Source organism: Copadichromis virginalis, linkage group LG15, assembly GCF_057382275.1.
Source record: "Copadichromis virginalis isolate Kocher_CV1m ecotype Utaka linkage group LG15, C_Virginalis_male_GT1.1, whole genome shotgun sequence".
Taxonomy (NCBI): domain Eukaryota; kingdom Metazoa; phylum Chordata; class Actinopteri; order Cichliformes; family Cichlidae; genus Copadichromis; species Copadichromis virginalis.
Genome location: NC_140632.1, coordinates 26,326,782 through 26,338,473, shown reverse-complemented (window position 1 = coordinate 26,338,473; position 11,692 = coordinate 26,326,782). Strand labels below are relative to the sequence as shown.

At 44.0% G+C, this 11,692-nt stretch overlaps 2 protein-coding genes across 4 annotated transcripts in view; one reads left to right on the top strand and one right to left on the bottom strand.

The window, feature by feature from the left end:
* Positions 1-264: 264 nt before the first annotated feature.
* On the top strand, positions 265-9,694 carry tmem242 (transmembrane protein 242). The gene is made up of 4 exons (XM_085432725.1): positions 265-380; positions 5,245-5,345; positions 7,504-7,641; positions 8,159-9,694. Exons 1-4 carry the CDS (start codon positions 305-307, stop codon positions 8,264-8,266), a joined length of 423 nt encoding a protein of 140 aa, XP_085288851.1. The 5' UTR covers positions 265-304; the 3' UTR covers positions 8,267-9,694.
* arid1b (AT-rich interactive domain 1B) overlaps positions 9,228-11,692 on the bottom strand; it is a 40,829-nt gene continuing 38,364 nt past the window's right edge. For all 3 annotated transcript variants that reach the window (XM_085432701.1, XM_085432702.1, XM_085432703.1), the window contains one exon: positions 9,228-11,263. In XM_085432701.1, coding sequence (XP_085288827.1) covers positions 10,233-11,263 — 1,031 coding nt within the window. In that variant the 3' untranslated portion in view covers positions 9,228-10,232. The remainder of the gene's footprint in view (positions 11,264-11,692) is intronic.

The window sequence follows — 11,692 nt, the reverse complement described above, 5'->3', positions numbered from 1 at the left end:
GTATCAGAATCATATCCGGACTACAGATTCCTTTTTGTGTCCTTTAAAATGTTTGGGAGTGAGACTTCCTGTATGAGCCCGACATCGAATCTTTTTTAAAAATAGACGATCTTTGGTTCGGGATTCCGTCTCTGTGGTTCTTTGCTCTGTGAAAAAAACAAACAAACTAAAAAATCATAAAATAAAGCTGTTGTACTATTTGTACATTTAAGTTTATTCTGTGTTCTCCTTTAACATAAACACACTTGTGTTCCTAGCTGCTTTGTTTCTGCTCGGACGTTTTACGGAAACGGACCGAAGCAACATGACAGCTGAGGAAGACCTGGATGTGACCGCGGGAGCAGAACGAGATGAAGAGGCCAAACTGCAGGTGTTAAAAGGTACCTGAGGGGGTCACCTGACCGGACTGCTGTCCACGCTGGCAGGAGGTGTTCGTAGGTTTCTGCTGTATGTTTTTCTGTTCGAGGCCACGACAATGTCGAGCTGCTGCGCCAGACTCCGCTGAAAAATCGGACATTTTCAGATTTGATTCGCTGTTAAAGGATTCCGCCGCATAGAAACACAAGATAAAGCATTTTTTCCTGAAGCTTAAATGTTTTCTGCTCAGTTCCGCTAAACAAAAAAGTCGAGTTGATTGGTTATTTCTGATGTAGTTACTAAATTATTTTCGTCTTCAGTCCCTTTCAGCAGATCAGACACTTGTTCTCAAATTCAAGTCAAATTATTTTAATGTCTAATCGAAAAGTAACTTCGGGTATCACGAGTTTTGGTGTTTTAGTACTTGTAATTAAAAATTGTAGAAATAAAGAACTTGCTTTGAGAGTTCTGCACAGAACAAATGTGATAGGGATTGTTGTCGTTGTTTTGAATTCACAGCAAGCCACCAGACCTCATTCAAAAAACATCAGTTTTCAGGAACGCCAGCATCGAGGACAGAGACTCGTGTGTTCCTGCAAATAATATCTTTTTCTAGACGACGCCAGACTCAGTTCAGAACTATTGCATTTTAAGGGTTGTCTTTATAAAGGAGCATTTGAGAAATGTTATAAAGTTATTTTACTCAGGCTGTTTAATGAATTTTCTTTGGAACAAACAGTTATTTTAAGTCTGTGAAGGTTCTCAGTCATCCAGGTCATCGTAGTCAAAGGAGCTTGTAAAGAAAGGCGTCTGGACTGAAGAAGCTTCTCGAATGAGAGGTGAAACGTCTTCAAGTAACTTAAAGAAGTTACTTGAAGACGTTTCACCTCTCAGCCGAGAAGCTTCTTCAGTTCTAAGGTCAAATGGTGGAGAGTCCCAGATATAAACCTAGTGGGAGTGACCCCCCACAGAGGGACAAAAGGACCCCCTGATGATCCTCTAATCGCCTGAGCCAAGGTGTGAAACTGGGTGTGGGTCCCAATCAGCCAGAGTTTCGGGTGTGTTCATTGTGAAACCTGGCCCCACCTTATCATGCGAATTCCTGAGATCAGATGGCCCAGGATGTGAGTGGGCGTTAAGGCGTCTGGGAAGGGATCTCAAAACTGGATTATAGATGGCAGAGAGTTGGTGTCGTAAACCACCGCCTCTGTTCAAAGATGGTCGCTCACAGTGGACATAGATGGCTTCTTTCACTCCTCTTTCAAACCATCTGTCCTCTCTGTCCAAAATGTGAACATTGGCATCCTCGAAAGAGTGTCCTTTATCCTTAAGATGCAGATGGACTGCTGAGTCTTGTCCTGTGGAGGTGGCTCTTCTGTGTTGTGCCATGCGCTTGTGAAGTGGCTGTTGGGTCTCTCCAATGTAGAGGTCTGAGCATTCCTCGCTGCACTGTACAGCATACACCACATTGTTAAGTCTGTGTTTTGGCGTTTTGTCTTTCGGGTGAACCAGTTTTTGTCTGAGCGTGTTGCTGGGTCTGAAATACACTGGGATGTCATGCTTGGAGAAAACTCTCCTGAGTTTTTCTGATACACCGGCTACATAGGGGATGACAATGTTGTTGCGTCTGTCCTTCTTATCCTCCCTCGCTGGTGTCTGGTCTTCTTTTCTGTGCCTCTTTGCTGACTTTAAGAACGCCCATTTAGGATAGCCGCAGGTTTTGAGTGCTTCCTTTACATGTGTGTGTTCCTTCTTTTTTCCTTCAGGCTTAGAGGGAACATGTTCTGCCCGGTGGTGTAGGGTCCTAATTACTCCAAGTTTGTGTTCCAAAGGGTGATGGGAGTCAAAGAGGAGGTACTGGTCCGTGTGTGTGGGCTTCTGGTAAACTTCGATGTTGAGGTTGCCGTTCTCTTCAATGTGCACGGCGCAGTCCAGGAAAGGCAAACAGTTGTCCTTTGTGTCTTCCCTGGTGAACTTGATGTTTTTATCCACAGCGTTAATGTGCGCAGTGAAGGATTCCATTTCTTGTGTCTTGATTTTGACCCAGGTGTCGTCCACATATCTGTACCAGTGGCTGGGTACTCTTCCTTTGAAAGAGCCAAGAGCCTTCCTTTCCACTTCCTCCATGTAATGGTTGGCTACAATAGGTGACATGATAAGGTGGGGCCAGGTTTCACAATGATCTCACCCGAAACTCTGGCTGATTGGGACCCACACCCAGTTTCACACCTTGGCTCAGGCGATTAGAGGATCATCAGGGGGTCCTTTTGTCCCTCTGTGGGGGGATACTCCCACTAGGTTTATATCTGGGACTCTCCACCATTTGACCTTAGAACTGAAGAAGCTTCTCGGATGAGAGGTGAAACGTCTTCAAGCAACTTAAAGAAGTCCAGACGCTTTTCTTTGCAAGCTCCCTTGACAGTTATTTTAAATTTTTCATTTATTTAAGTAAACCTGCCAAAGCTCCTTTTTACAGTTCAGAACACTGACACTGAAATGGAACCTCGGTCATCTCACATCTCAGGTCTACACATTAAGCCTCTGTGTTTCCACCAGACTCGATTTATTAAGTCTAATTGTTGAATGTTGCCATTGTGTTTCTTAAATTTTTACAGTCTTAGTTCAAGCAGTAGGATCAAAGCCATTCCTTTGATCCTGACCACCTCTCCAACCACTCTGTGCTGGGGAAAGTTTAATTGTAGATACATCCTATCTGAAAGATCTGTTTCTTTTGATGTAGGCTTCCTGGGTTTACGACCCTTTGGTCAGCAGGAGGTCTGACACACACACATTCTCACATAACACACACACACACACACACACATTCTTACAGAAGTTCACACACATATGCATACAAATGCCTTGTCTTAGGACCATGTGGGCGTGGCTTTGTTCTGACGTGTTTTGTGTGAACGGTCTCTCAATAAAAGGTAGCAGGAGGAGGTCAGATCTGGGGGTCATTTTCGTGGTGGACACAGACGAGGCCTCCCTTGCGCAAATAATCGATCGATCGACTGTCTTGTTTTCTTCATGATGAATAAGTCTAGAATTAGCGGGGTTTGTGGAAACACAGACCCAACACGATTCAAACTCTGTTCTATTTAAGGTTCTTGTGATTTCGGAAATACAAGGTGGGCCATTTATATGGATACACCGTAATAACATGGGAATGGTTGGTGATATTAAAGTCCTGTTTGTGGCACATTAGTATATGTGAGGGGGCAAACTCCTCAAGATGGGTGGTGACCATGGTGGCCATTTAGAAGTCGGCCATCTTGGATACAACTTTTGTTTTTTCAATAGGAAGAGGACCATGTGACACATCAAACTTATTGGTAATGTCACAAGAAAAACAATGGTGTGCTTGGTTTCAACGTAACTTTATTCTTTCATGAGTTATTTACAAGTTTCTCTTTGTTCACAGCCATTGACATGTCGAAGAGGTTAACACGTGAGGAGCAGATCGAAATTGTGTTGATATCTGGTGAACGCAGTAACCGAGTCATTGCAGCAGATTTCAATGCAAGACACCCTACGAGACCACCCATCTCCCATGCTACAGTTAGCTTCACTCAGCAAGAGCCCACAGCGTAGCACTCGCCGCATGTCACTGGAGAGTAGCATTAGTCGAAAATCCCTTTGGCAGATATTAGCTACTCACAAATGGCACCCTTACAAACTCCATCTACTGCAGCATCTCAGCGAGGATGACCCAGATCGGCGCACAGAATTTGCAGAATGGGCAAAACAAAAATTGGAACCGGACCCTCAGTTCACGCAGAAGATTTTGTTCAGTGATGAGGCAAACTTTTATGTGAATGGTGAAGTTAACAAACAAAACCACCACTATTGGTCTGACACTAACCCACATTGGATGGATCCCTCCAAGACTGTTGGAACAGCAAAAGTGATGGTTTGGTGTGGTATATGGGGTACAACAATAGTGGGTCCATTCTTCATCAATAGAAACCTCAAGGCCACTGGATATTTGAAATTGCTACATGATGATGTTTTTCCCTCTTTATGCACTGAAGCTGGCACGTTCCCTGAGTTTTTCCAGCAAGATGGTGCACCACCACATTATGGGTGCCAGGTCCGAGCATTCCTAGATGAACAGTTTCCTGGAAAGTGGATTGGTCGTCGTGAGCCAGTTGAATGGCCCCCAAGGTCTCCCGATCTGACCCCCTTAGACTTTTATCTTTGGGGTCATCTGAAGGCAATTGTCTATGGTGTGAAGATACGAGATGTGCAGCACCTGAAACTACGGATACTGGATGGCTGTGCTGGCATTTCTCCTGCGGTGTTGCTATCAGTGTGTGAAGAGTGGGAGAAGAGGGTTGCACTGACAATCCAACACAATGGGCAGCACATTGAACACATTTTATAAGTGGTCAGAAACTTGTAAATAACTCATGAAAGAATAAAGTTACGTTGAAACCAAACACACCATTGTTTTTCTTGTGACATTACCAATAAGTTTGATGTGTCACATGGCCCTCTTCCTATTGAAAAAAACAAAAGTTGTATCCAAGGTGGCCGACTTCCAAATGGCCACCATGGTCACCACCCATCTTGAGGAGTTTGCCCCCTCACATATACTAATGTGCCACAAACAGGACTTTAATATCACCAACCATTCCCATTTTATTACGATGTATCCATATAAATGACCCACCCTGTACATCAGCAGCTGTGCAAAAAGATTCAGACTGTAAGGTGAAACTTCAGAGTGGCACCTGTTAGCCACTCTAACTCTTCCTCCTAAAGGTTTTTTGCTGTTTACATTTGAGAAGCTACATGTAGAAGCATGTCCTGTGTCTGCTTTAATGGAGTGGTTGTGAACTTGTGGCGATTTCTCACCTGAGTGAGATCACTTCCTGTGTGCAGGTGCAGCATTTCTGACTACGGTGGCGTCCGCAGGGATGATCGCAGGATTCGGCTCCACATTGGCGCTCGCCAAGAAGAAAAGCCCGGAGTGGTTCAACAAGGTAAACTTAACCTGAGCTCACAGTGCAGGTGTTTGTTTCTCTCTCAGAATCATAACTCAGTCAGAAACTCATTCATGAAGCACACATTTGTAGATTGTCATCACTAATAAACATCTATAAATCCTCTGAGAAACAGCAGGAAAACGTTCTAACTGCAGAACCTCACAGAGAATCTCCATATTTTTCACTTGTTAAAAGGTAGAAGGAGTAACGTTGTCACCCGGCGGGCGGGCGGCGTGGACACCAAAGTTTGTGAAAAACGAGGCGACGTAGATTCTTCAAATTGTTACCTACTAAATTTCAAATCTCAGTGACCTCGACATCGACCTCAAGGTCAGACGTCAAGTTTCCCTAAAATGTTGTGAATGCGATACGATGATGCAGGATTTTGAAATTAATGCCGTAGGTGTGTCTACTTGGAGGCAGCGCCGGCAGTATTTATAATTTTATTGAGCTGAGGCTAATCATCAGTCTTTGGAAACTTAAAAATTGTGGATATTTTAACTTGAAAATGTAGCTGGACTGAGGATCTGATGGATGGCACACACTACTTCCGGTCCTTTTCCCATCCATTCGGAGGTTTCAGCGGTGCTTGCGTGAGAAGCTACCGATGCTAACAGCAGCTTGTTTACGGCCTCAGCCTCCTGAAGACAATCGATGGCTGTCCGCACATCTGCGATGACGTCCGCCTTCCCTCCTGACTCATCTCGACCTGAAAATAGACTTTCCGTGAAGTCCTGGCGCGTGGCGGCCACAGCTGTTTGAGTTATTGGCGACTGGCGGGATCCGATTAATGCTGACGCACATGTGAGATAAATTTGGCGTGGAAGCACAGACGGATCTATTTCAGTCACAGACTCGTCTTTGTGGTCGTCTCTGAATCGAAGCCTCAGGCTGAGCTTCAGTTAGGAAATGTAAAATCTGATTAGAGGGTTGAGGTCATTAAAGTGCAGCTTTTACTCCGTTTCAGCTGAAAAGGAAAGACGTCAGCTGTGCTTCCTGTCCTCAAACATGGAGGTTGTAAATCCTTCAGGGAGGTGATGGAGGTGTGTAGAGAACATCTTGCACAGATGAGCTTTTATTTTTTCCTCAGATTTCCTTCTGAGGAAATAATGGCCACCAGCACCAAACTGTTGAAGAATTGGAGAACCCGAGCACTGGAGCATCCATTAAAACGAGATAAAGGTGTAACACTATTGCAGTTCATGGCGATTGTATGGGTCATTTTCACACTGAAGGAGTTAACCTGATGTCACTCAGAGCTTCAAGCACCTGTTAGCCATGAGTCACCAAAACACCTGAGTGAAGAGCTGAAGTTAGTTTTCGAGAACCCTTCAGGTTTGTCTGATTGGCGACCTTCAGCAGCAGCTCTTGGATTTTTTTTGCTCACTCTGAGGGTGAAAGTTACTTATTTTTCTATAAAGACAGGTTTTACAGATCTACTATAGTTTTTTTTTTTGCTTTACATTGCACTCTTGGCCCCAGAGAAGCTTAACGAGGAGATCGTGCTGCCACTCCTACTGCTAGGCCAGTTAGCCTCGAGGAGCTACAGAGATGTTTTTCTTTTAGAGCTGGAGCCGTCCAAGCGATCATCATGAGGTGTGAAGCGGATGAGCTCGGCGAGAGGGAGCAACGGGAGCTGATGCGTTAAAACGAGAGAGATTGCCACGCTCGGACCACATGTGATCGAACCGGGCTTCAGGATGCAGCAGGAAGTGATGTGGAGGGACGGCACAGACCGAGAGCTGACGCAGTCCAGGACATGCTGCAAAAACATTTCTGTGATTCTGTGATATTTATCTGTGAGCTGCTGGAAGGGGTTCATGTTTGTTGGAATTGTTCCAGTTTGGTTCAGCACAGTTCAGATTCCTCCATCATGTGACAGAGAGGATGACCTCACTCTGCTCCACCAACCGGACATGCAGCTGACACTTTAACGTCCGTTTCAGCTATTTGTTGAATTCCCTCATGTTTTTGGCTGTAAAAGTAATTTCACAGCTTCTGGGAGAAATAATTCCCGTAAGAAACGGGGAAACGTTTCTCCCACTGAAAACGCTACGTCCAGATGAACAGAATCAACTTTTGGAGAATTCCCGTAAGACCAAATGCAGCTGTAAAACCTGATGTCAGATTTTTTCCCTGCTTGTTTCCTGTTCAGGGCGTCACAGCGACGGCGGCAGTCCCGGAGAGCGGCGCATCTCTGGCCCTCAGAGCTCTGGGGTGGGGCTCGCTGTTCGCCTGGTGTGGAGTAGGCCTGCTCGGCTTCAGCGTGTGGAAAGTCCTCGGCGTTCACAGCGTATGTACCTGCAAATGGCTCAGTGCTGACTTTTATGTTTATTTCATAAATAATGAGCTTTATTCAGTCAGGATTTTATCACCTCTTTACCTGAACTTTTCTTTAAGGATTATAGTCTCTGAGAGGAAGAAAAATAAATTTTGTGAAATAAAGGCAATTTATTTATGAATAATTTCTACAATCCTACCAATAAAATTACAATTTGGACATAATGTTTGAAACATTTTCAGAAGAAAGTGTTGAACTAAAATTCTGAGAACGAATTTTAGTTGTTAAAGTAAAAAAAAAGGTCTAAAGAGAGAGTAGTTGATGTAGATGAGAAAGTTAGACTTCGTAAAACTAAACTAATTAAAACTTTCTTAATAAAGAAAAATCAAGTTGTAAAATTAAATTATTTAGAAAAATAAAATAATTGCACATTTTAATGTTATCAAATATTCAATTTACTGAAAGAATATGAAAAGTTCTCATTCTTGTCTTTATCTGTTTTTTCTTTTTTGTTGGTATAATGTTTCAGCTCCCAGAGTTCAGACAGAAGATGCAGTCCTTCTTCCCGTCCATCCCAAAGAGCGACATAGCTGGATCTGAACCTCTGGACTGGGATGCAGTCTTCAAGTCGAAGTGACTCAAATCATCAGTGGGGTGAAATCGAACGTGTACGCCGGCGTTTCTCAGACACTTGGCAGCTTTTTGTTTTTTTCTGGAAGCAGTGGAGGAGCCGAATGAACCTACGAACCACTTTGATCCCAGTTTGGTTCTAATTTGGTTCCAGCTTGTCGATAATGGATCAGCTGTAAGACGAACAGACTGAGTTCTGATTAGTTTTCCCCACCGATGGAAGCAGTTCTAGTAAAGACCATGGAAATGATATTTTTCTCTGAATGTGATTCTATAATTTCATTCTGAGTTGCTGCTTTCTTTGTGTTTTTTTTGCTGCTGGCAGTGTTCAAAGCTGTGAGATGAATGTAAAGAAGGTAGAACATTTCTGAAAATACTGTGTGAAAGGATCAAAATCAGGAATAAGAGGTTGAGAAAATGTTCAGTGGAGTTGAAATATTTAAGGAAAAGATAAATGCAGTTAATATTGAGCAGCTGCAGGCAGTTATTCTTTTACAACAGAAATCACTAATGAAATGTGCTCTTTGCACCTTTTTCTTTATGTATCGCTCTGATGCCTCAACTAATTTCTATTCAAAGTACTCAGGATGTTGACAGCGTCAATCAGCACGCTAAGGTTAGCTTAGCATACACAGCATGTATCTGACAGCAGCAGCTTCATCACATCCAAGTTATCTGTTTCTTCGTCATGCTGGTACTCCAGTATACAGTTTGTACATGCTGCATTCTCAGCTGCTGTATGAATTTATAACGTCTGCGTAGCCATGGATATGTTTTTCTAATAAAAGTAGAGGTCCCAGCACAGAGCCAAGGGGAACTCCACAGCTAACTTTTGTGGCTCCTTGTTCAACAAACTAAAATCTATCAGATGTACTGGTGTAATGTGGTTCTTTTAGGTCCTACATGAAAGTCAGCACCAAATTAAGGCCAAAGTAAACAAGCTCAGAGCTGCGCTCACAGTGCTCAACCAGAGTTCATGTACATTTATTCTTTAACATGTCGTGGAACATATAAAGATCTCATACTGAAGAAACAGCATCTGTCAAATCAAACAGGAGACGTTCTGGATGTAGAGATTTTCTTTTTTTCCTCTCTCTTTACATTTCTTATAACTGTTTTGATGTCAGCAACATGATATAAGTACAGTTCTGCCTGCCCTGCCCCAACTGACCCCCGTACCTCCTGTACATACAGTCTCTCAAATCAAACACACCCTGTCAGATCAGACCCCATGAAACATCCTGAAGATGAGTTTTTTTGTCCTTAAATACAGAAACTCGAATGTTCAGAGTTGTGATTATAAATTCATAGAGAGTCGGGACGCCATCTTCTGGAGCTCAATGCACATCAACTATTTACAGGAGGAGGATGACGGTGGAGGGATCTGATTGGTGGACAAAACAAAGTTCTTAAAAACCCATTGGCTGATACTGCTGTGGTTCGGCAAAAATACTGATGGTCAAACGGCAGATGGTCAAATAATTCACATTAAAAAAAAACGCCCAAGCAAACATATTGCACCAGAACAAAGTACGTGACTGAACATCAGTATTTCCTCTGTCATACCACGTGAGAAAAAACAAAAAAGACCTATCTACAACACTATTTAAATAACCCCGCCCCCCCAAACAGCCTTGCAAACAGAAAGGAACAACCACAAATGTTTAAAAAAAAACATTGAAGAGAGCCGGAACCCGAGCCACCGTCACACTTTGGTTCAAACAAAACAAGAAACCAACGAAACAATTAGAAAATTAAAAATACAAGTATTAAATATTTTGTATTAAAATTACTTAAAAATTCCAAACAAACATTTGCAGATGGAGTCGGAGCTTTATAGATTCTATATATATTCATTTGTATGTAAAAACATTTCTTTTCTGTTCTTAAATAAAAATATAATAGGAGCCAGTTTGTCACACGGGCGGAGCTGCTTACAGTGCTACTGAGCACGCTCCGTGGTGGTGTTTGTGTCATGAGTGGCCGATTTTAAACAGTACTTCACACATGATGGCCGCCACAGAGGAGTTGAGTGCGGATGACAGTGAGATGTCGAGCAGCCGGCTCTCATATAGAACAAACTCCGTCCGGTTCTCCTCTACCCGTGCCATGGCCAGCAATGCTTTGGCGGCGCGGCACATCATGTTGATGCTGGGCGGCTCTGGCGGCACAGCAGTGTGCAGCAGGCTGTGCGGGTTCTGCTGGTACTGGGCCATGGCCACACAGTCCTCCAGGAAGCCAATGAGTGTGCCCACACTGCCTTTTTGTTGGGCAACCGCCCTTGCCGCCGTGGGGTCGCCCTGCGCAAGGTTGGACAGCACAGCCACTGCCATCTCCCGGCACACCTGACTCTTCCTTTCGCCCACCAAACGCACCAGTGTGGAGAAGAGCTTCTGCTGGCGAATAAAGGGCGGCGTGGCGAGCAGCAGGTCCACGTTGCAGTCCTTAATGCTCAGCTTGCACAAACACTCCAACACGAGTCTCTGTGGCGTGAGTGACGAGAAGCCGCCCATCGTGGAGAACGGGTCCTGCGCCTCGGCAGATGGGCACACGATCCAGTGCAGTAGCCCGTCCAGGATAGGCAGGCAGATGCTCTCTGGGTACAGCGACAGATCCAGCTGGCCCGAGATGTTGGCCAGCGTCACCAGTGTGTTCTCCCTAAGCGCCGCCAGGCAGTCCCACCACCACTCGTCCCGGCTGCACGCCAGACCTTGCTCCTCCTCCCGCTGGTAGGTGGGCGGAGTCCGTTTCCTGCGGGGGTGGCGGTGGTGCAGCAGCACAAGCCGGCCCAGGATCAGCACCAGCCCAGGATGCCGTGATAGCATGGCGTCGTTCCCGGGCACAAAGGAGAGGCCGCGCACGATGTTGGAGATGCAGACGCAGCGTTTGGCCAGCGCGTCCTGCCACGGCTCAGCGGTGGACAGCGGGGCCTCATCCCAGCAGCGAGGCTCATCCTCCAGCTGGCTGATGGGACTCTGAGCTTGTGAATCCTGACCTCTGACCTCTGAGCGGACAAAGAGAGCAGAGTGAGATTAAAGGGGCAACAGAGACACCTAGTGGTGGAACAAATTGTAGATTTTTAAAAATTAATTGAATTTTTTTTTTAAATTGCAAAAAATGTAAATTTATAAATGTCAAAACATAATGTTCCATCAAATTAAAATTGAGAAACAAGTCATAACTTCATGATGTTAAGTACTAAAATTTTGCAATTAAAGAAAAATTCAAAAAATTTAAATACTGTGACATAAAATTTTTTAGAAATGTAAAATTTGTATTTAATGTAACTTTATTCCTCCGTCACTAAATTATATAATTTTATGTATTTTTTATTTATTGTAGATGTAAAATTGCAAAATGTAAGAAAGTTAGAGGATGCACAGTTTCAGGATTAAGGTGATAAAAAGTTTCCTTTAAAGTCTGACAATCAATA